Below are 24,561 nucleotides of genomic sequence, written 5' to 3' on the forward strand. Positions count from 1 at the left end.
TCTCCTGCCTCAGCCTCCCAGATAGCTGGGATTAGAAGCATGCACCACCACGCCCGGCTAATTTTTTTTTTTTGTAGTAGAGACAGGGTTTCGCCATTTTGGCCAGGCTGGTATCGAACTTCTGACCTCAGGTGATCCACCTGCTTCAGCCTCCCAAAGTGTTGGGGTTATAGGCGTGAGCCACTGCGCCTGGCTTCCAATTTTTTTTTTTTTTCTGAGACGGATTTTAGCTCCTGTTGCCCATGCTGGAGTGCAATGGCATGATCTCGGCCCACTGCAACCTTTGCTTCCCGGGTTCTAGCAATTCTCCTGCCTCAGCCTCCCTAGTAGCTGGGATTACAGGCATGAGCCACCATGCCCTGCTAATTTTGTATTTTGTATTTATTTATTTATTTTCGTAGATACGTGGTATCGCCATGTTGGCCAGGCTGGTATCGAACTCGTGACCTCAGGTGATCTGCCCGCCTTGCCCGCCCAAAGTGCTGGGATTACAGGCGTGGCCATCGCGCCCGGCCAAATATTTTTCAAAAGCTAATTTTGCATAAGGACCAAGATTTGCAGAAAAATACAAATTAAAGAGATCTTTTATTTTAAAGACTCATCATAAAAGTCACAAAAATAATACTCATGAATAATAAATTAGAATGGGCAATGTTAAGTACTTGAAATAACAAAGGTTTTAGAGTCAGGGTTTCTGCAGTTTCCCTAGCTGTATAACGAGGAGACTGTGAGAGAAGATATCCTAAGATGCCTTCCAAGTTTACCCACCTCTAACTCGGAAGAAGTCAATTTAAACTAATTTGGTTTACCGGAATTCAAGCACGTACAATTCAACATAATGAATTGAACTGAAATTGAACACCTGCGTGCGTAAACCTAGTCCGCTCGGGTTGTTCTGGCTCCGGATTGGCCAGTCTAGAGTTCCAGGGGTGTGGCCAAAGGTCTCTGAGGCGGGGCCGTAGGCAGCCTAAATCAGGCATCGGCGCGGTCAGCCTCGCGGCGCGGCCACGCCCCCACGCCGGCCCTTCCCGGGGGTCCTTCCGTGCGCGTTGATATGATTGGCCGGCGAATAGTGGCTCTCTTTTCCTCCTTGGCTGTCTGAAGAGAGGTCGCCATCATGGTGAGTCTCCTTGAGGCCGTGCAGTCATCTGCCGCGTATCTGAGCCATCCTTGGTCCCCGGGTCCCAGTACTTGAGCTATAGGCACGCGAAGCTCGGTTGCTCTTCTCTGGCCGTTTATGTCGGAGGATGGTTGTCGAGGGGCTCGGGGCTGTTGGCAGGGAGTCCGGCCTGGCGGGCTGCGCTGCAGACCCGGACATGCTGGGCTTCGGGCTCCAGCGCCTGGGCAGTGCAGAAGCTGTTGCGCTTGTTGACTTCGTGGAGCACAGTGGATGGGGGTCGGGGTCGGGGGCGGGCGGGATAGATGGGCAATGGGAGGCGCATCTCGTCTGCAGTTCCAAATTGGGCTAGGTAGGCGGTTTGCAGGTGATGGCAGCCCAAGAGGTGAAGAAGGTGCGGGCAGCGCCTGGGCGAGTTGCGGCAAGTGAAACCATTCCCACGTGTAAGCTAGAAAACTTGTCAGCTGGATGGATCTTCATGTTTCATACTGGGGAAACAGGCCCTGGAAAGAGATGTTATAAAAAGGTAGTCCTGCCCTAAGTCATGCGTTATTAGCTCCTCCAGCATCCGTTTTTAACTTTACCAGCAATCTTTTTTTTTTTCCTTTGTTCCTTTCAAGAATTGAGTACCACTGACGTGGATTTAATTTGGTGTGGTTTCTCGAAGTAAAATGGAGAAAGTCTAGCAAGTCATTTGCTGCCATGAAAGTCTCTTGCGCCTCCTTTTTGGTAAAATTGTTAGCATAAATTGCTTAATGCCCACATTTTTTGTTAGGTATTAAGTAAAGGTGCAGTTCAGTCCTTCAGAAGGGAATATTGTTTTCTCTGATCTCTGCTATGGCCATTCTAGAAGGATAGATTACATGCAGGTAGTGAGTACAAGGTTTGGGTGACATTTGTGCAAGACATGATAAACACAGTTCATTGAGTGACCTTTATATGAGCCACAGCAGTTTGTACCCCAGAGAAGTGATTCTCAACCCGGAGTGATTTTTCTCCTAAGGGAACAGTTGGCTAAGTCTGGAGACATTTTTGATTGTCACAACTGGGAAAGGTGGGAAGTGCTTCCGGCATCTAGTGGTTAGAGGGCTGGGATTTTTACAGTTATTCTAAAACATACAGTCCCCACAACATACCCATATGGAATTATCCATATGGAATTATCAGTAGTGCTGAGGTTGAGAAACCCTGCCCCAGTGATACACATAACCTAGTGAAGTAAGTTGTACAGATTCATGTAAAACCATTGTATTCTTCGTATTTTACGCATTTGTTAGGTGTATGCTGTGAGTTTGGCCTTGCCCAGTGGGTTTTATTTACTTTAGTTTGCTGCATGACTAATGGCTACAAATTGGACTACAACATTCTAGGTCTTGGAAAATCACAGCAAGGCCAAGAAAAATTTGAGTAGTTTTATTAACCAGAGTGTTTATGTTTTCAGAACGACACCGTAACTATCCGCACTAGAAAGTTCATGACCAACCGACTACTTCAGAGGAAACAGATGGTAAGGAAGGGCACGTCAATCTTTGCTTAATTGTCCTTTACTCTAAAGATGTATATTATCATAGTGAACGCTAAACTTGCTATCTCCTTTTAGGTCATTGATGTCCTTCACCCCGGGAAGGCAACAGTGCCTAAGACAGAAATTCGGGAAAAACTAGCCAAAATGTACAAGACCACACCAGATGTCATCTTTGTATTTGGATTCAGAACTCATTTTGGTGGTGGCAAGACAACTGGCTTTGGCATGATTTACGATTCCCTGGATTATGCAAAGAAAAATGAACCCAAACATAGACTTGCAAGAGTAGGTGTCTTTTCATTTGTTGATCAGCTCCTGAAGACCTATTTTTTCAGTAGCGTTGTGTTGTGAGTGTGGTAAAAAGGGCAAGACCAAGCAGTCTGGGAGACAACTCTAAAGGGATTAAGAGACAAAGTTGGCCGGGCGCGGTGGCTCACGGCTGTAATCCCAGCACTTTGGGAGGCTGAGGCGGGCGGATCACGAGGTCAGGAGGTCGAGACCATCCTGGCTAACACGGTGAAACCCCGTCTCTACTAAAAATACAAAAAATAAGCCGGGCGAGGTGGCGGTCGCCTGTAGTCCCAGCTACTCAGGAGGCTGAGGTAAGAGAATGGTGTGAACCCCAGGGGGCAGAGCCTGCAGTGAGCCGAGATCTCACCACAGCACTCCAGCCTGGGTGATAGCGAGACTCCATCTAAAAAAAAAAAAAAGACAAAGTTATTTCATAAAATGCACAGGTGGAGTACGGAGGTTCAAAACTGAAGTCTGGCATTTGAGCTGAGTTCAGAAGGGCAGCTGAAGTAGTGTTCTTGGAGATGGACTAGGGGTAAGGATTGTTTTCCAGAGGGGAAGTAAGGGGATGTGTTTGGAAAGGTAGCCTGGCGCCAAATTCATTTAGTTTGGATTAAGTCTGCATCTGGGCTTAAACTCATAGGTAGTCAGGAACCAGGAAAGGTTTTTGATTGTATACTGAGTGCCAAACACTGCAGAGTGAACTACAGCAGTGATCTGGGCAAGCTTCCCAGCTTACATTCTAGTAAAGAAGCATCATTACCTTGAAGTGCTTGTTTTGTTTGTTCCTTTAACCCACTTTACCCTATCCTGTTAGATAAACCTTCCCATATGATAGCTGTGAGGGAAAATCCTGGTGATGTCATAGGTAGAGGCTGCACTTTTAAAATTTTTTTTTTTTTTGAGAGGGAGTCTAGCTCCGTTGCCCAGGCTGGAGTGCAGTGGTGCAATCTCCTCGGCTCGCTGCAACCTCTGCCTGCCAGGTTCACGCAACTCTTCTGCCTGAGCTTCCTGAGTAGCTGGGATTACAGGTGCGCGCCACCATGCCCGGGTAATTTTTGTATTTTTAGTAGAGACTGGGTTTTGCCATGTTGGTCAGGCTCATCTCGAACTCCTGACCTCATGATCCGCCCACCTCAGCCTCCCAAAGTGTTGGGATTACAGGTGTGAGCCACTGTGCCCAGCCGAGGCTGCATTATTTTTTATTTTTTTATTTTTTTTTTGAGACAGAGTCTTGCGCTGTCACCCAGGCTGGAGTGTAGTGGCGCGATCTCGGCTCACTGCAAGCTCCGCCTCCTGGGTTCTCGCCATTCTCCTGCCTCAGCCTCTCCGAATAGCTGGGACTACAGGCGCCCGCCACCACGCCCGGCTAATTTTTTTTATATTTTTTTTTTTTAGTAGAGACGGGGTTTCACCGTGGTCTCGATCTCCTGACCTCGTGATCCGCCCGCCTCGGCCTCCCAAAGTGCTGGGATTACAAGCATGAGCCACCGCGCCCGGCATGGCTGCATTATTTTTAACTGATGTTGCGTTCATGTTCTGAGAAGGCCTTGCTGAGGTGGTGACATTGAAGCTGAGATCCTTGTAAAGATTTGGAAGTAGTCTTTGTAAAGATACAGAAACAGTCTTGTTGGCCCCAGGAACAGCAAGTGCAAAGGTGGGCAGAGTGGAGATGAGTAGATCCTGAATCTCCATGGCGTGGGGATTGTAAAGGCTTCTCTGTCATCAGGGAGTAATGGGGAGTTGAAATGGGAAGAGATCCCCTCAGCCACTTGGGAGGTGCCTTGTTTTGGTAGTGCAAAAGAAGAAAAAATAGTGATCTGTGAGCTCAAGTCTGGACAAGAACAGCCATTCTCCCAAACTTCCTGTTCAGAGAATGTTGAATGGACCATTTGTTTCCTGTGAGGCTATTCTATACTTAAAATCCCTTGATGATCCTTTCTGTTGTAGCAAAAACATGCATTAAATGTACTTGAAAAGTTTTGGTTTAGAAAGCTGTGTTTCTTAAGCTCAGACTGGATCAGTTTCCCTACCAGAGTGGTGGGTAATGATTTTAATGTTTACAAGTCACCTGGATGTACTCTTTTCTCATTCAGCATGGCCTGTATGAGAAGAAAAAGACCTCAAGAAAGCAACGAAAGGAACGCAAGAACAGAATGAAGAAAGTCAGGGGGACTGCAAAGGCCAATGTTGGTGCTGGCAAAAAGGTATAGTCCATCAAGGAAAATACAGAAACGTCATTAATTGTAGGTCTTTAGTTTCTAGGAACGAAGGGATCTTACTTATTTTTAAAATAACTTTTCTTAATGTTTCTTCTTTTCCTCTTCTTCTGGATTACAGAAGGTAACATGTTTTAAGAAACTATGTAGCATAGTGTCTTAACAGCTCAGTAGAGTAGCTTGGCCCACCCCTTGTCAGCTCACAGCACAATCTGGAGGCCACATTGATCCTGGTGGGCACCTTTCAAGCCTATCACAAGAAGTTTTAATTTTACTAATTGGCGTAGAACCTTCAATGCAGAGCGGATCTCATTCCCTGTGATTTTACTTACTAATATGGACACTGGTTTAAGAAGCAGTTGGATCAATGTGGCCTGTGTTTTCCTGGCACACTGGAAAGGCAACTGAGATCTCAGGATTGCTTTCCTCTCCAGTTGGCCAAGACAAGTGATTTTAGCGATAAGCAGCTTTTTACCAGCTTTGCTAGCTGTAAATAGTTGGACATTGTAAATCATTGAATAGAATTAAGGTGTTGGGTTGTTAAATTAACAAATAATCAAGTGTTCTGTGAACTTTTTTTTTTGTTTTTTGTTTTTTTTGCTTTTCCTCTCTACTTTCTTGGATTTCTTGTTCATCAGAAATGAAGTGTCTAGCAGGTACTGAGATTGTAAGCACGGTGTGGGGATGCATCACCTTCACTGAGTTTGCTTTGATGATGCTTTGCATGTTGGCCTTTGGACGACGGTTTTATAATATGGTTGATTATAATGCCAGTGCTATTTAGCCTGGTGCAAAAGTAATTGCGGTGGCAAAAACCACAATTACTTTTGCACCAACCTAATATGTTTTAAGATAGTATATTATGAGCAAAGGAGAAAACGTTTAAAATCATGTTTATTTTGGAAACTCCAAAATGCATGTTACATGTGAAGTGACTCACTGGAGGAAGGTGAGTGCTTTACCAAGTAGGCACTTTTTAGCTTGCACTTGGGAAATGCTGTGTCCACATACTTAGGAAATGGCTTCAGTTAACACTGGGCTTGGGAAGGGCTCTCTTATGCAAGGAGCAGTCTTCTCTGGAGCCATGAAACCAGCCTGGCAGCTCTGGTAGTAAACTAGTCTGTGAAATCCGGCAAAGCCTCTATCCTGTTTGGATACATGCAAAGCTGCCTTTTACCATTTCCATTGCTTTTTATTACTTAATCTCCCAACTTTCTGCCTGGTGTCTTTTTTTTTTTTTTTAATAGAAAATTTTCGAGGTAATTATGTATTCATATAAAAGTCTGGTGGATATGCTTTTTCCCACAAGCACTTGGTTAGAGTGGCCCATTGCCTCATTTATTTATTTTTTGAGACAGGGTCTCTTGTCACCCAGGCTGGAGTACAGTGGCATGATCATGGGTTACTATACCTCCTGGGCTTGGGTGATTCTCCCACCTCAGCCTCCCTTGTAGCTGGGACCACAGGCATGTGCCACCATGCCCTGCCAATTTTTTGTAGAGACAGGATTTAGCTGTGTTGCTCAGGCTGCTCTTGAACTCCCGAACTTGAGCTATCTGCTTGTCTAAGCCTTCCAAAGTGCTGGGATTACAGGTGTGAGCCACTGCGCCCAGCCTGTTACCTCATTTAAAACAAACTTTGCACATCTGAACAGCCTAAAATTGTAATGTGTAAAGTGGGGCAGGAGTGGGGTGGGCATAGTGGGATTTTGAATCAATGAAGGCCCTTGTTCTTGTGGCATCCTTTTGCAGGGATTCCCTGCCAGGCAAGGCAGTAAGCCTGGGATTGCCTGCCCAGGACTGTAATCACATTGACAACCCAGCGCCATGGAGTATGTAATGAATGAACTGCCAGCAGAACTATTCACTAAGAACCACTCCGTTTGTGAGGATTGTACCTGTTGAGAGAAGTTGCAAAAAGAATTAGTCAAAAGAATTAGTCAAAATTTGTCCTCTGACCTATGTCTGAAGGACATTTAACACATTGATTTTTCTCTTCATCCAGCCTTTGAGCCCTACGAGTTAGTGCGCTTAGCCTTTGAGTCCCACAAGTACGGAGGAGCTACCTGTGGGGACCTGAGCCATCACTATTCCTGCTTCAAGTTACACTGGTGCCTCTCACTAGCACTGCTCTGAAAAGCCAGCTGGAAAAATCAATGCATTTGAGTACATGAATTCTTTGGCTCCAAAGAAATGCATAGCAACATTGCTTTTAATTCAGTTTTGTTCAGATGTTAGAATTGGTATTTGTTCTTGCCTTTTGGTTGCGATGGAGTTATATACTAAGTTACTTATACTAAGGCATTAGTAGTCTCATATCTGAGGAGCAATTGTATTTTTAGTTCAGCTAAATTAATGCTTCTTTTTAAATACTAACTTGTACTACTTTTGTGGCTGTGAATGGTGTCTTTTATTGAACTGAGGCAGCTTTTAAAAGACTTGCCCGATCATTTAGAGCACTCCCATTGAGGTTAAATTAGACTTGAATCTGTAATGATTCTCATATCTGTTCCTGGTGTGTGTCCAGCACAGTGTTGCTGGGCAGAGCAGAGGGTCAGAGGCTCAGGTATGTACTTCATTGACAAGTGGGCAAGGCCATCCTGGGTACCACATTGGCTTAATGATCTCTTCATTGTGAAGTCAGGCTACCTTGTTTGCATAAGAACTACAGTAATCAGGCAAGGTATTGTCAGAATTGGGAGGAATAAAATCAGTGAGTCTCGAAGGAGTGCTCTGTATACAATTGCAAAGAACAAAATGGTCATCTTTAAGGTACCTGATTGCATGCACTTAAATGCAGATTATTTTGGAGTTTGCAAAGGGACTATTAATGAAATCTTTCTTTTCCCTCCTTTCTCTTTTTCCCTTCCCCGCCACTGATTCAGTGAGCTGGAGATTGGATCACAGGTATAATTCAAGCTTTTCATGTAGTCACGTAGATCACTAGACTCCCTGGTGTACTGACATAGCAATTTAAAAGCAGATCATGTGTAGTACATCTAGAAGTAGATTTACGAATATTCTGAAGAGTTGTAACCTTTTAAAATACTAACAGTGACATGGTTTTGTTTTTAAGGTTTAGCAATATTTAGCCCATTTTTGTTTTATTCCTAACTTGAATGTTTGTAAGTTTTATTTCATGATGCTTACGTTGTGTTATGATAACATCAAAATAAGTTGATATTCTAGGTTACTAATAATTGTTGTGCATGAAGGTTACTGCTTTTGGAATTTAAGACTTTAAAGAATTTTAAAGGCAGGCAGTTGCTGACTAAACTTCTTTCTCTTGATTCACAGCCGAAGGAGTAAAGGTGCTGCAATGATGTTATCTGTGGCCACTGTGGATGTTTCACGAGAACATTAATAAACTAAAAACTTCATGTGTCTGGTTGTTTGAAATGTATTCGCAGTTTCCTGGGACTGCTAGGAGGTTAGTCTGCTGATTTCAGTTGCTACCCAAGTTCACATGCTCCATGAAGCATTCAGTGAAACTTAATGTCATGGGGTGGTGTTTGTTTGCTGATTGGTTTATAGCTTAGGTGGGTTCATCTGGGAGTCAAGCTTGTAAATGCTGTGTTAAGAACCATGTCCGCACTGGACGCAGTGTAGTGGCTCACAGTAATCAGCACTTTTGGGAGGTTTGGGTAGGATGATTACACTTAAGCCCAGGAGCTCGAGGCTGCAGTGAGGTGTTTTTTTTTTTCGAGACAGGGTCTAGCTTTGTTACCTAGGCTGGTCTTGATTGAACTCATGGGCTCAAGCGATCCCCCTGCGTTGGCCACCCAAAGTGCTGTACTTTGGCCACATAAAGTACTGGCATGAGCGACCACTTCCGGCTTAGAGTCTAAAAAGTACCATGTCTAGATAAACTGGAGAAATCTCAGGAAGCAGTAGAGAGCTGAAAGACTTGGTTGGGCATGAAGGGGACCCAGGAAAAGGAATACCACGAAGGCAGAAGGGTTGAGGTTGCAGGAAGGGTGGTGGAATGTTTTGGAGAAAAGGTGGTCAGAGCCCCATGCATGGAGCACCTACAGATGGGAGGGCAGGGCTGTGAAGAGTTAAGTCATGGGGCTGGGCCTGCTGGCCAGGGGGTGGTTGGAGTTCTGTTTTCATATCTACAGAGGTTTGTGTACTTCCGTTTGTGGGGCCTCTGGCCCTGTAGGTTCTCTTGCTAAGGAATCTGCTACTCCTTTGCTAGGACCAGGAAATATCTTACTAGTACAGAACATGTGTAAGAATGGGGTCCTTGATGTGACTGACGTTTTCTGATGAACAGTGCATACAGGCTGAAGGTAATGCTAGGGGCAGCAAAGGTTGGGGTTTGAGATACAGTTTCCTGTGAGTGAGCTGGAGTGTGGAAGCAGAGAAGGCACCCTGTGAGCAGCTTGCGGAGGCAAGGTGGTGAGGATCCTGACAGTGCTGCAGCGACAGGATGGGACGTGGAGCTGGGGGTGGTTGCTGAGTTGATGCAGGGAGAGTGGAAGGAAGCAATTGACTGAGAGCTGAAGGGTAGGAAATAGTTTCTGATGTGAAGAAAAAGGGCATAGCTGCAGAGAGCCTGAATGATTGAAGGTTGGCATCAAAGTCACAAAGTGGGGAGGCTTTTCTGTTCGGCTGTGCTCAGGGCAGAAGTTGTAGTCTTAGCCAGTAGCCTTGGGAAGGGGGGTGGGATGAAACTCAGTCTTGGCCTATTTTTCCAGAGGATCCACTTGGGTTGTGATATAGAAAATGTGGCAGTCTTGCTGTGAGCCTTGTTAGGCATAACATTTGGAAACTTGGCAAATTTTACATAAAGGTCTGGATTTCCAGCCTCTTGAAATACCAGAAGCAGCAGTAGTAGCCCACCTTCCTGTTTGATGACAATTGGCAGGGCTCCAGGCTGGCTGCGTCTGTTGGGACAGGTATTCTCCAGTCTCCACAGCCAGCTAACACCCTCCTCTACCTGCCCTCTGGTCTTCTGTCCCCGCTGTCTGCTGCTCTTCCATCTAGTCCATCTGAGTGCTTTTTGGGGAAGTCACCTGGTACCTTGTTTGGGTTAATTTGTCTTAAATTGGGCTCCCAAGGGTATCCGCTAGCTGCCCTGGCTCACAAGGCTATTTTGAGGCTGAGGATGTAACAACTGTGAAAACAGTTTGGAAACTAGTGCTAAGCAATTGTGTGTCAGGAAGCAGGGACTTGTGGGAACTCAAATTGTGGACAGATTCAGCACATTGTAGGCCCTCACAGTAACCAGGCTACCCTGTGCTGTCAGCAGGCTTTGGAAGAGCCTCCATAAAATGCAAACTTTACTAAGCTGAATCAATATTGAGGGAGCACATCCCTTCCTTCAGCTTGTCACTGATGGGAAGCTGTGGCTTAAATGAGAGATAGCAGGGATCTTTGAAGAGTGATGAGAAAAGCTGGAGGTGGTTCTGGGAAAGTACCTGCAGTGAATATTTGGGGTGCTGCTTTTTAGCTTTTCCTAGCACCATACCCATGAGTTCTATTTGTAGCTGGATGTGCCTATGTAATCAGGCAGCTTTCTATTCTGCATTCTTCCTTTCTTCTCTGGCAAGTTGCTTATTTTAGGCTGTCCTTAAAGACAGCATGTTAAATGGTGCTGTCATGGAGCTGAGACAGGTGCTGTCCTAAACTCTGAACAACGATCTCCATTAATCTGCACGCGCGTGCGCGCACACACACACACACACATTTTTTTTTTTGAGACGGAGTCTCCCTGTCGCCCAGGCTGGAGTGCAGTGGCAGAATCTCACTGCAAGCTCTGCCTCACAGGTTCGTACCATTCCGCCTCAGCCTCCCAAGTAGCCTGGACTACAGGCTCCTGCCACCATGCCCAGGTAACTTTTTGTATTTTTAGTAGAGTTGGGGTTTCACCATGTTAGCCAGGATGGTCTTGATCTCCTGACCTTGTGATCCGCCCGCCTTGGCCTCCCAAAGTGCTGGGATTACAGGCGTGAGCCACCGTGCCCAGCCTAATCTGCATATTAACTCCAAGAAGCATGTCTTACTGTACCCATGCTGGAAAGGGTGTAGAGCACTTAAGCATCTTACCAGTGTCTCACCCATTAAGTGGTGGGGATGGGATTGGAATGCAATCATCTGACTCCAGTGCATTTTTTCAGGCACTCCAGTATTAAGCTACTTTGCACTGTGCATATAATGGTATATAAAACTCATGACTGCCAGCAGGGTGCCAGTTGCCATGGGTTTATTGAGCAAGTGTTAGATGGCTAGCCAAATTCCCCATTTACTGACCGCCTGCTATGTGTGCCTGTTCTGCAAGTTGGGGATAAAGAAGCTGTTCTGTCTTGAAAGCTCTGAGGTAGCTAACGACGATCTCATGGTCTGGCTTCTGTTCCTTTCTGTGAAGTAGCAGATAGTGTATGACTGACATGATAGAAATTGAGAGCCAAGAAGATCTGTGCAGGGAGGCTGGGTCTTGGAAGTCTTCCAGGAGACATACAGCAGTCCCCACCTATCTAATTTCAGTTGCCGTCCGTCAACTGCAGTCTGGAAAATTATGACTCAATGATCCGGGATCACCCAAAAGTGATGATCTTCTTGAAGTGTCATCAGGTGGTCAGTAGTAGCCTAACACATGTCACCATGCCTACGTCATTCACCTCTCTTCCTCTCACCACATAGGTGTTTTATCTCCCATCAAGAATGTGAATACACGTAGGTATTCAGAGGAAAAGAGTTCATGCAACCTACTACAGTATAATTGTTTATTAATAACTGACGACTGCCTAAATTATAAACTTTAATTATGTATATATAGCAACAAACTTGGTATAGATAGGATTTGTGGTTTCAGGCATCCACTGGGGGTCTAGGAATGTTTGCCCCATGGGTAAGGGAGGATTACTGTAACACCAATGGCGGCAAGAGACATGATCCAATTTGGATGCACAGGAGAAAGTTCTCATTTGAGGCCATGAAAAATAGGAAAGAAAGCAGGGAGATGGGAGCAGGCAGTGTGGGACAAGGTGAGACCAGTCATTCTGCAAAGTTAAGAGAGGATGACCCTGGGGAGGTGGGAGCAGAGTGGGTAGGTAGGCATTCTCTTGAGTCAACAAGATGGAAGGCCCTACATGACTTTGTTGCCTTTGAGCAGAGTTTTGCACAATGCATTTCTGGTGGGAGATACTCCATTTCAGAAATAGTCTTCAGGTTGGCTGCTAGAGCACAGAAGTATGACACCTGACTCATTTGTGCTGGCAGAGAGGCTCCTGGGTTTTGAGCTCTGTGAACACACCTCCATACATTCATCCAACTGTCCTTCCCCATCCACTCACCCTTGAGCTTCCCGCATGCCAGATGTTGAGGGGAGGCAGAAATGAGACCTGCCTCCCAGTGCCCACAGTCTGGATGAGAGGGTACAGGTGAGGTACTGGTAAGAAATGAAGCTGGAGAGGTCAGCGGAGAATAGATAAGGGAGGATCTTGTATGCCAGGCTAAGGATTTCACTTGTTCGGTGTTTTGGTTGAAGAAAATAAAACGTTGGAGAATTAGATGTTCTGCAATGGATTGTGTGTTCTTTTCACATGCTGAGTTCCTCCACACAGGAAATACTTCGGCAACGCTCTGGCTGCTCATCATGAATGTTGGAGAGGGGATTTATGTAGAAGGTTATGGGTCGATGAGATGGCATCCAAGTATTTATTGTATTTTTTTGAGACGGCGTTTCACTCTTGTTGCCCAGGCTGGAGTGCAATGGCACGATCTCAGCTCACTGCAGCCTCCCCTTCCCGGGTTCAAGCAATTCTCTGCCTCAGCTTCCTGAGTAGCTGGGATTACAGGCATGTGCCACCATGCCTGGCTAATTTTGTATTTTTTAGTAGAGACGGAGTTTTTCCATGTTGGTCAGGCTGGTCTTGAACTCCCGACCTCAGGTGATCTGCCCACCCTGGCCTCCCAAAGTGCTGGGATTACAGGCGTGAGGCACCGCGCCTAGCCCCAAGTATTAATAAGTCGGAAAAAGGGACCAGATCAGGAATCAGGAGTCACAGTTCCTGATTTCCACTCAGCTTCCAATCAACTGTGGTCATGGATGGGCAAAAGACCTCCCTTTTCTGGGCTTCTATTTCCCTCTCTGTGTCTGTGTGCTATCCGGGCTAGATGAGTAATTCCCAAACCTGGCACGTGGGGGCTTTCTTTTTTTCTTTTTTTGAGATGGAGTGTTGCTCTGTCACCCGGGCTGGAGTGCAGTGGCGCTGTTTCAGCTCACTGCAACCTCCGCCTGCCGAGTTCAAGCGATTCTCCTGCCTTAGCCTTCTGAGTAGCTGGAATTACAGGTGCCTGCCACCATGCTTGGGTAATTTTTTGTATTTTTAGTAGAGATGGGGTTTCACCACGTTGGCCAGGCTGGGGGCTTGTTAAAAATACAAATGCTGGCGAGGGGTGGTGGCTCATACCTGTAATCCCGGCACTTTGAGAGGCCGAGGCGGGTCGATCACTTGATGTCAGGAGTTCGAGACCAGCCTGGTCAACATGGTGAAACATCTCTACTAAAAATACAAAAATTAGCTGGGCGTGGTGGCGCCTGCCTGTAATCTCAATTACTCAGGAGGTGGAGGCACGAGAATTGCTTGAACCCAGGAGGCGGAGGTTGCAATGAGCTGAGACCATGCCACTGCACTCCAGCCTGGGTGACAGCGAGGCTCTGTCTCAAAAACAACAACAAATGCCCAGCCTCTTGCCCCAGTTTTCAGAGTTAGTAGATCTGGGCAGCCCCCAAGCACCTGATGTTTTAATAGCTTCCCAGGTGAGGCTGCTTGGGAAACTGGACTGAAGGGCCTCTAAGATCCCTTCTGCCTCTGAGAATTCTGTCTCTAATGGGAATACTGTCTGTCTTCAAGAAGCTGGCAAATGAACAGTAATACTATTGCTAATTAATGACTGCAGAATAGCTAAAATTTATTGTTTACCATGTGCCAGGTACTGAGCTAAGTCTTGCACAAAGTATCTCATTTACCTTTTTTTTTTTTTTTTTTTTTTGAGAATGAGTCTTGCTCTGTCACCCAGGCTGGAGCTCTGGATTGCACCAGTGGTGCAATCTCAGCTCACTGCAACCTCCACCTTCTGGGTTCAAGTGATTCTCCTGCCTCAGCCTCCCAAGTAGCTGGGATTACAGGCATGTACCACCACACCTGGCTAATTTTTGTAGAGACGGGGTTTCTCCATGTTGGCCAGGCTGGTCTTGAACTCCAGACCTCAGGTGACCTACCTGCCTCGGCCTCCCAAAGTGCTGGGATTACAGGTGTGATCCACTGCACCTGGCCTCATTTACCTGCACTTGAAAGTACTATTACCCCCATTTTATAGATGAGGAAATTGAGGCTCAAAGACGTTAAGGAACTTGGTTAAAGTTACACAACTATGTCATTCTATGATAAGCCTGGGGGCATTTGTGGAACATCTCGCCGAGGAGCTAGAAATGGTCCTGAGCCTTAAATGGGTGGAGGTGATTAGCTGAGGCAGCGATTCTCCAGGTGTGGTCCTGGACAGCAGCAGCAGCGTCACCAGGGACCTTGCTAGAAATGCAATTTCTTGGGCTCCACGCTAGAATTACTGAATCAGAGGCTGTGGGTGGGGCCAGGGAACCGGTTTTTTTTTTTTTTTTTTTTTTTAGTTGCCCAGGCTGGAGTGCAGTGGGATGATCTCGCTTCACTGCAACCTCTGCCTCCTGGGTGCGAGTCTCCACCTCAGCTTCCTGAGTAGCTGGGACTACAGGTGCCTGCCACCACGCCCGGCTAATTTTTTTTGTTTTTTTTGTACTTTTTAGTAGAGACAGGGTTTCACCATGTTGGCCTGGCTGGTCTTGAACTCCTGACCTCAGGTGATCCGCTGGCCTCGGCCTCCCAAAGTGCTGGGATTATAGGTGTGAGCCACCGTGCCCAGCCGGAACCTGTGTTTTGACAAGCCCTCCAGGTGATTCAGATGCACGCTAAAGTTTGAGAACCACAGCTTAGGGAAGGGGAGGATATTCCAGAGGGGGACAGCTGTGGAAACCCGGAAGGACGGTGCTGTAGACTGCCCCATCCCTGCCTTTTCACTTGGTGAAATAAAGGCGTGTGATGCACTATGCAGACTCCCACGAGGGGGCACTGTGGGCACAGGCGTGGAAGCGGTCTGCTTTGTTGTCAAGACCGCTACCCTTGTGGAAGCATGAAAAAAGCCTGATGCCGGATCAACTGGAGAGGTCACTCTTTCTTCTCAGAGAAGGTCTAATGGGGGTGGTAATCTTGTTTATAGGATTCGGCCCTCGTAGGGAAGCTGAACCTGGGGGGCTTTCTGCTGTTCATATGTGCATGGTGATGTCTACCCATCCGTGCTGCGAGGTCTCTGCAGATCCTATGCAAACAGCATTCCCCCTTTTGTAGCTGCTCAGCCAGGCAGCTTGCGGTTTCTGTTGGCGGAGGGGGCGGCGAAGGCTGGGAACCCCAGCAGCCTGATTCTGCTTCAGTCTTCTCCCTGCAGTGCTATGCCTCTGTCCTATTCTTTGACAAGCATGGGTCTGGGGCCACAGTGCTGGGTCCAGGACCTGTTTTCAAGCCTTAGCTCTGCCCCACCACACTTTAAGATTTCTGGCAAGACTCTTTTCTCTTCTGGGACCCAGTTTCCTACGCTGTAGGATGAGAGAGTGGTGCTATGAAAGTGGCTGTCAACATCCCTTTCCACTATAAAATCCTGCCCTGGGAGTTGAGGAAGAGACCGCCTTGTGCTTCTCAAGGACCTCCGATTGCAGGGGATCTGTAAGCCCTGCTACATGACATCCATCTCCAGTAGCCACTTAAGCATTTCCAGGGATATGGTGCAAGTCAGTAAGGTGGAATCTCTCAAACTAGATTTTTTAAAAAGTCCGTATCTTCAGACATCCAGAATTTGCTTTTATAGGTTTCTATTCTGCACTGTTTGGAAGAAGGAAAATTTATACCATGTTCTCTTTTCTGCCGCAGTGTGTATTTCTTCCAAAAATACATTGCCTCGGTGGGTCTTTGGCATTCACCTCGTTAATCCAGGGATTGGCATCCTGTACTCTCAGTGACTGCTCACCCAGCTGAGCCACTGCTCTGCCTGGGCAGGAAATCTCCAGAACTGCCTTTTCAGAGCGCTATAGATGTGCTCATCCCTGGGTTATAAGGGGATTCAAGAGAGTGGTCCAGCCTTCTGCTGGCTCCCACCGTCGATGATGATATTCAGAGAGTCTGGTTAGAAATTGCCCAACCCAGCCAGGTGCGGTGGCTCACGCCTGTAATCTCCACTTTGGGAGGCCAAGACGGGCAGATCACAAGGTCAGGAGCTTGGCCAATATGGTGAAACCCCGTCTCTACTAAAAATACAAAAATTAGCCGGGCATAGGGCCATGCACCTGTAGTCCCAGCTGCTCAGGAGGCTGAGGCAGAAGAATCGCTTGAACCTGGGAGAGGGAGGTTGCAGTGAGCTGCGATTGCACCACTGCACTCCAGCCTGGGTGACAGAGCGAGACTCCATCTCAAAAAAAAAAAAAAAAAAAAATTGCCCAACCCATAGGCAAACATTGTTAACTGCAGCTGTCCTTGGTGGAGGAAACAAGTTAAACACGATGTCTCTTTCCATCAGGTCTCCTTGGAGCGGGGAAGGAGAGCTCTTCAGTTCCTTTGGCACCTTCATGCAGCATGCAAGACGGGCTGCTTTTTCTTCTGTTTATGGATGAGGCACAGAGAGGGTAGATGACTTGCCCCAAGTCCTTCAGCTCATTCATGCTGGGGAAAGGAGTGAGCTTCAGGCGTCTTCCCCTGGAGTTCACGCCCCTCCTGACAGCAAATGAGCCATTTGCTACTCAAGTGCTGTTTCTTGCATTTTTAAGGTAACAAAGCACTGCATGCTGTCTGGGGTACCTTTTCCCTGCTGTTCAGTTCATTGCCCTGTGTCGTCTCACAGAGTGTGTCACTGGTACAGAAACGTTCCCTGGGAAGCTAGAGTTGAAACATCGCCCACTGGTGCTCCTGAGCTGGCTTTGTCATGAGTTTAGAGGGTATGTTAGGGAGGAGGCCTTCTGCTGCAAGTCAGCTTACACTGCCTTGAACAGTGAGGTTGCTTATTAGCTCCTGTAAGAACCCCCTGGATGCTCAGGGGCCTTCAGGGTTGGTCGACACTGCAGTTTAACAGCGTCTTCGAGGGCCTAGACGTTTTCTCTCTCCACTTTGCTCCCAGTGCTGGTGCCATTCTGAGGGATAGTTGCCAATCACAGTGGGGCTGGGACTGGGTGAGGCAATGAAGCGCTTAGCATGTGAAATCCAAGGAGGTCTTCACCCACGGTGGTGCTAGTGCAAGGTCAGCATCTCCTTGACCCTAAGAGCACCTTGCCCTAGTCCTGGGGCCTGTGGGAGGCCACCCACTCTCCACAAAGGCCAGATCAGAAGTCACCTGTGTTTTTTCTGCTCCTCTTCCATCGGCTGGGACTTATTCTCCTGCAACACCTAATAACTGTGAGGTGGGCTGGGAAATATAGGCTCAGGCAGATGTGGGAGCACAGTTCTGGGGGACAATGACCAGTCTTTGCCACAGCAGGAAGAAAATGGTTGCTTCATAGGGATCCTTTCAACAGAAACCTCCCAGCAGAAGGGGGAAGTTTACTTGGAAGCTGTGGGTGGTCTAACAAAACCAAAAGGTAGGCGGTACTGGCAGCCTCCCTGGATTTGGGTCTGGAAAATCATTTCAGAACAAATCAGCTCTTCCTTCTCCCCTCCTTCCTCCTTCCCCCTCTTTGAGTCTGTGCCTCTCTCTCTCTCTACAGGCTGGCTTTTCTTTGTTCCCCTTTCTGCCCCATGGCTGCCACAACCAGGATTTTATTGCTCCCCATTCCAAATTTCCGGCCAGATTAGTTAGACCTGCATCCTCCTTGCCACTTCCCAGGGACAAGACGCTGACTGGTCTGCCAGCTGTGGAGCCCACTCCCACTTACCTGGGGCTGAGGAGCACCTGCTGGGAAGGTTTGAGGGCAGGAGGGCTGCTGATATGTCCAATGCAGCCACCACTCCCGCTGCTGAGACATCTGTCTTTCTCTCCTTCTTGTCACTCCCAGACCTCTGCGAGTGGTGCTTTAAAAAAAGAATAAGAGCTTTATTGAGGTTTAATTCACAGACCATATATTCACCCTTGTAAAGTGTGCAACTCAATGGGTTTCAATATATTTGCAGAGTGGTGCAACCACCACCACCACCTAATTTTTAAACATTTTAATTTTTATTTGGTCTCACTCTGTCACCCAGCCTGGAGTGCAGTGATGTGATCATAGCTCGTTGCATCCTCGAACTCCTAGGCTCAAGTGATTCTTCCACTTCAGCCTCCCACATAACTAGGACTACAGGTGCACAGCACCAGGCCCAGCTGTTTTTTTTTTCTTTTTTTTTTAGTTTTTGTAGAGACAGAATCTCTACATTATGTTGCGCCTCCTGGCCTCAAGCCATCCTCCCACCACACCTAGTCATTTTTGATCATTTTTATTATGCCAAAAAGAAACCCTTAGCTGGGCAGGTGGCTCATGCTTATAATCCCTGCACTTTGGGAGGCTGAGGTGAGCAGATCACCTGAGGTCAGGAGTTTGAGACCAGCACGGCCAACATGGCAAAACTCTGTCTCTACTAAAAATACAAAAATTAGACGGGCATGGTGGTGAGCACCTGTAATCCCAGCTGCTTGGGAGGCTAAGGCAGGAGAATCGCTTGAACCTGGAAGGCAGAGGTTGCAGCGAGCTGAGATTGCGCCACTGCACTCCAGCCTGGGCAACAGAGTGGGTGAGACTCTGTCTCAAACAACAACAAAAAGAAACTCTGTAGACATTAGCAGTCACTCCCTATTTCCCTCAACCTCTGCCCCAGCCCCTGGCAACCACAAATCTGTTTTCTGTTTATAAATTTGCCTATTCTGGAAACTTCATGTAAATGAAATCATACAGTGTACAGGTTTTTATGACTGGATTCTTTCACTCAGCGTTGTGTTTCCATGCTATGTCCACACTGTAGCATGTTATCAGTAATTTATTCCTTTTAATTACCAAATAACATTCCCTTGTGTGGATTTACCATATCAACATCAGTTGTTGGATATTTGTGTTGTTTCTGCTTTTTGGCTATTCTGAATAATTTTGCAGCTATGAAAATTCATGTGCAAGTTTTTGTGTGGATGTTTTCACTTCTCTTGGATATATACCTGGGGGTGGAATTGCTGGGTCTTATGGTGACTCTCTGGTTAACTGTTTTCCACAGAGGCAGCACCATTTTATGTTCCCACCAGCAATGTACGAAGGTTCTAATTTCTCCACATCCTTCCTGACACTTGTTATTATCTATACTTGATTTTAGTCATGCAAGTAGGTATGAAGTGGTATCTCATTATGGTTTTGATTTGCATTTCATAACTAATGGTGTTGAGCATCTTTTCATGTGCTTATTGGCTGTTTATATGTCTTCTTTAGAAAAATGCCTGTTTGAATCCTTTGCTTATTTTAAAATGGGGTGATTTGTCTTTTTATTGTGTTGTGTTAGTTTATATATCCTGGATACAAATCTTTTATCAGATATATGGTTTGCAAATATTTTCTCCTATTCTGTGAATTGTCCTTTTTTTTTTTTTTTTTTGAGACAGCGCCTCGCCCTGTCGCCCAGGCTGGAGTGCAGTGGCTTGATCTTGGCTCACTGCAACCTCTGCCTCTCAGGTTCAAACGATTCTCGTGCCTCAGCCTCCTGAGTAGCTGGGATTATAGGCGTGCACTACCACGCCCGGCTAATTTTTGTATTTTTAGTAGAGATGGGGTTTCACCATGTTGGCCAGGCTGGTCTCGGACTCCTGGCCTCAAGTGATCCACCTGCCTTGGCCTCCCAAAGTGCTGAGATTACAGGCGACCGCCACCACACCTGGCCTAGTTCCTGGTTTTTCTGTCCTTGGAAATTGCTGTCAGGGTTCCCAGGAGACTTTGAATGTAACAATAATACCTTCCTTTTATTGAATGCCTACTATTCACTGTGTTGGGCACATTGTATATATTACCTTTTGTCCTGGAAAGAGTTTTACAAGGTGGGGATTATTGTCCCCATTTCATGGTGTGATGAGGATGCTAAAAAAAAGCAAATGTTGCCTCCAGCTGCTGCCATGGGAGGTGGGCACCTGGAGCGAAGGCATGGCAGGTTCTGCTCTGCCCTGTCTCCCTTTGGACCCCTTCTAGGGGTTATGTTGGATTTGAAAGCCACGAGGAGGAGTCTACTCAGACAAGAGCATCCTGATGGGGGCTGCCTTGAGATAATGGGAAGTAAGCCCTGTTTAGCTGGAAATGAGGAGAGAGAGACGTACCCTTGGTCAAGGGCTATCATGTGAAAGAAGGGTAACATTTGTCCTGGAGTGTGAAACATATGGGGAAATGGTTTGGGCTGGATAGCAGGCAGTTTTTAAAACTTGGAGCAAGCCGGGCGCAGTGGCTCACGCCTATAATCCCAGCACTTTGGGAGGCCAAAGTGGGTGGATCACCTGAGGTCAGGAGTTTGAGACCATCCTGACCAATATGATGAAATCCCATTTCTACTAAAATACAAAAAATTAGCCAGATGTGGTGGAGGGTTCCTTGTAATCCCAGCTGCTTGGGAGGCTGAGTCAGGAGAATTGCCTGAACCTGGGAGGTGAAGGTTACGGTGAGCTGAGATTGTGCCATTGCACTTCAGGCTGGGCAACAAGAGCGAAACTCCATCTCAAAAAAACAAAAAAACAAAAACAACAACAACAATAAAAAAAAGAAGAAAAAAAAGAAAAAACCTTGGAGCTAATGGAAGGGGTCTGCTCCCTGGGAAGCAGCAAGCTTTCTGTTGCTGGTGGTACACAAGCAGAGCCTGGCTGCTTTCTAGGTGAGGCAGTTGTAGAAGCTCTTTGGGTTCAGAGTCCTGGGGGGTTTTTAGTGTTTCCTTGAATGCCCAGAGCCTGTATGTCATAGCTTCTGATTTCACAGGGACTTCCTGTCCACGCAGCTGGGATCTCTCCCAGCCCAGATTCATCATGTCTCACCCATCCTGAGGGCTAAATTTGGAATTTAATAACAACACTTTGGATTTATGTGGCCTGTTTCCTTGGAGGCATTACATCTGTTATCCCATTAATTCTCCTAATATCCCTGGGTGGAAGGTGAGGGAGCCTGAGAAGGGAGAAGGAACCCCTTTGGCTTCTTCAGCTCCTGAAGGGGAGAGGAAATGGCGGAGCAGGAGTGGGCCAGGGCTGGGGGAGCATCTGTACCACAGCCCCTCTGGCTTTCCCCTCTCATAAAGAGCAGGTTGCTCACCGGATGAAGGGGTGTCTCCCAGCAGAAAGCTCCTGTGTTGAGCACAGTATATTGGTACGTAAGTCTCCAGGTGGACTCTTTGAGAGCTGGGAGTGGGTAGACATCAAGGTGGGCAAGGTGAAGCCTGAGCCCCAAGCTTGGGAGGAGACCAACATGTCTACCACAAACCAATTTCCAGAGCAGGATGGTCTGGAGGAAGCAGGATGGCTTCCTGGGGAAGGGGGATTTGAGCTGAGTTTGGAAAGAGTCCTGGAGCACCCCGGAGTCCAGTTTCCTACCTCCTAGTCACGTGGTGTGGGTGAAGGCCATGCCTTGGTGAGCTTTCCCAGGGCATGGGGGGGCCTAGGGTGCTCCTCAAGATCCTAAGGCTTGGCCCGGAATGCTGCTGGGCGAATGGCCGGAGAGTCTGGGCAGGCAGAGGAGGGCTGGGGACTAGTGCAGGGAAGGAGCCACTGGCGCTGGCCATGAGTGAGGAGTGGGAGGGGAAGGGAAGGGTGGCCCAGGTGGAGGGCTCTGTGGGGCAGAGGCAGATTGGTGTGGGGGTTCTTGTCTACTCCAGACCATGCTGTTTTTATTCCTCCCTCTGTTCTGAGGCTTGAACTCCTGCAGGTACCTGGCTTTTACAACCCTCCCAAGTGCCCTTCCTTCAAGCTTTGGCTCTGACTGCTGCTGATCTTCCCTGGTACCAAGTGAGGGAGGTGCAGAATCCCAGGCCACAGGTGCAGAACAGGGCGGCTGGAAGGCACCTGGACAATCCTCTGAGACTACTCTCTCCTTCCCGCTTTTGCAGATGAGGGAATTGGGGCTTGGAGTGCAAGCATTGGGAAGAATTTCCCAGGAAGAGAGATGCACAGATGTGAAGAACTGGAAGGCAAGAGAAAGCCGGGGGGTTGTGTGGCAGGTAGAAATGCCAGGACTGTGGAGCATGTGGACATGTGGCAGGTTGTGGAGGGGCTGTGGCACGTATTTACAGGTGGCCGTTCCCTGGAGGAAGACTGAAAACAGAGAACAGTGCTGCCAGGCGTGCCTTTTGGAGAGGGCACTGGTCAGAATCGGAGCCTTGATGTCGCCTGCGTCACCTGCTCCTGCTGGTTGTCCCCACCCTGTGGATGGCGACTTGGTCCTCCACTTGCCAGAAGCCTTGTCAGCAACCTTGACTCTGTCACCCTACATCCAGGCCATCAACAAGTCTTTTGGCTCTTTCTTTGAAATCCACCAGGAATCCAGCTGCTTCTCCCCACCTTCCCGGCTCTCTGGTCTGGACCACCAATGTCACTGCTGTGGCCGCCTTGCTGCATTTCTGAGGATGCTTCATCCCTCCACCTTCTTCTCCACGCAGCAGCCAGCAGGGCACTGTGGAAATCGGAGTCAAATGAGCTGGCACCTCTGTTCAGAACCCTCCAGGGCTCCACATCTCTGTCACCCAAATGCCAAAGACCTCCCCACGCCCCCACAATCCCCCACGACCTGGCCTCTGGCCTCCCACCACCTTCCAGCTCCAGCAGCTCCTACCACATTTAAAGATTTCCTTCCTAGTTTTAATTTTTCTTCCTCAGCAGTTGATTTTATTATTTTCTTGTTTATTGGTATTTTCCCACTAGAAATGAAGCTGCGTGAAGTTAGAGATTTTTTTTTTTTTTGGTCTGTGTTCCTAATTAGCTCATTGCTGTACCCCTGGTGCCTAGAACAATGCCTTGGACACAGTACGCAGTAGACTAAATAAATACTGTTGAATGACTGATGGAATGATGGCTGTGTAGGGAGTGGATTGGGCCGTGAGGTAGAGGCTGCGGTGGAAACTCAGGCAGGAGGTGACAGTGGTTCTTGGGGCTGCGGAATGCCAAGTTTAGAAGCTCTTCCTCTGCTGTGGCACATGAACCGGTCACTCAAGAAGGCTTTTAGATTTAGTTTGCCTAATCCCCTCTTAGTGCATGTGGGGAAACTGTGGTACACAAAAGGAATTCCCCACCAAGTTAGGGGCAGAACCTAGCCCCCCTTGTCTCCCAGATGGATATCTTCTTCTTTTTTTTTTCTTTTTGAGACGGAGTCTTGCTCTGTTGCCCAGGCTGGAGAGCAGTGGTACAATCTTGGCTCACTGCAACCTCCGCTTCCCAGGTTCAAGCGATTCTCCTGCCTCAGCCTCCCGAGTGTCTGCGATTACAGGTGCATACCACCATGCCTGGCTAATTTTTGTATTTTTAGTAGAGGTGGGGTTTCACCGTGCTGGTCAGGGCGGCCTCAAACTCCTGACCTCATGATCCACCCAGCTAAACCTCCCAGCGTGCTGGGATTACAGGCATGAGCCACCGCGCCTGGCTGGACATCTTGTTATTAAAGGCTTCTCCTCTTTTTGTAGGGGAGGGGGGATGCCTCTGGTGGAGAAGACCGGTGTGGCAGTGACTGTGTCTGTTAGTGAACCTGGTGGCTGGTTGAGGGTCTGTCTTGGTGACTGAGGACACATACAAAGTGCTTTTCTCAGTGGTCACCTTGGCGTTGGTGAATAGGGAGTCAGAAGATGGCTCCTGTCCTAGGGCACTGCCAGTTGGTTTGGAAGCTGAAATCCCTGCTTAGCAGTTTGAGGAAACACAGACCTTGGAGGATCTTCTGGTTGCCTCTTCAAGAATTCATTCTATTCCCCTTCTGCTCTCCAAATTTGCTTTTTTTGGGGTGGGTCTTGATTGGCCTAAGCCAAGAAAGTATGGCATCTACTCCTTCCATAGCGATAGCTCAGGAATAGGCAGTGACCCAGACCTGAACCAATCAGTGCATGAAATTGCCCCTGGCCAAAGTGGTTGATTGAGGCTGGGTGTAAGCAGAGTTGCAAGAAGGCTCCCATTTGATGGTTGGAGAGATCGCACTTGCTCCAGAGCTTATGATGTGCAGATCTGAGGCTTGGAACTGCTGCAGACATTTTGCTACCACAAGTGAAGCCAGCCTGAGGACACAGTTGACAATTTGGAGCAGGGCAGAGCTGAGAGAACAGCAGGGAAACAGCCAGAGTCTTGCTCAAGCCTCCCTGAAGAATCTATACCCTTGGACTCTAGTTATGGGGGCTAATAAATGTTATATACTGTTTAAGGTAGTTTGAGTTGGCTTGTCTGTCA

General features: G+C 47.6%; 1 protein-coding gene across 6 annotated transcripts; it reads left to right on the forward strand.

Annotated features, from left to right (window-relative positions):
- Positions 1 to 981: 981 nt before the first annotated feature.
- Positions 982 to 23,696, forward strand: RPS24 (ribosomal protein S24). 6 transcript variants are annotated; one of them, XM_058436426.1, is made up of 7 exons: positions 1,473 to 1,643; positions 2,559 to 2,624; positions 2,718 to 2,927; positions 5,030 to 5,140; positions 5,791 to 5,808; positions 8,037 to 8,058; positions 8,449 to 8,531. In XM_058436426.1, the coding sequence occupies exons 1-5, from the start codon at positions 1,488 to 1,490 to the stop codon at positions 5,794 to 5,796; spliced, it is 549 nt and encodes a 182-aa protein (XP_058292409.1). In that variant the 5' UTR covers positions 1,473 to 1,487; the 3' UTR covers positions 5,797 to 5,808; positions 8,037 to 8,058; positions 8,449 to 8,531. The 6 variants fall into 6 exon arrangements, with proteins under 6 accessions (XP_031997100.1, XP_058292409.1, XP_058292410.1 ...); XM_058436427.1 differs by lacking the exon at positions 5,791 to 5,808; XM_032141209.2 differs by lacking the exons at positions 1,473 to 1,643; positions 5,791 to 5,808; positions 8,037 to 8,058 and adding an exon at positions 982 to 1,120.
- Positions 23,697 to 24,561: the final 865 nt, after the last annotated feature.

This window comes from Hylobates moloch, unplaced genomic scaffold, assembly GCF_009828535.3.
Source record: "Hylobates moloch isolate HMO894 unplaced genomic scaffold, HMol_V3 SCAFFOLD_3, whole genome shotgun sequence".
NCBI classification, from domain to species: Eukaryota; Metazoa; Chordata; class Mammalia; order Primates; family Hylobatidae; genus Hylobates; species Hylobates moloch.

Coding starts and splice junctions, on each gene's coding strand:
- RPS24 (XM_058436423.1), top strand. CDS start 22,248: ATGAGGGAATTGGGGCTTGGAGTGCAAGCATTGGGAAGAATTTCCCAG.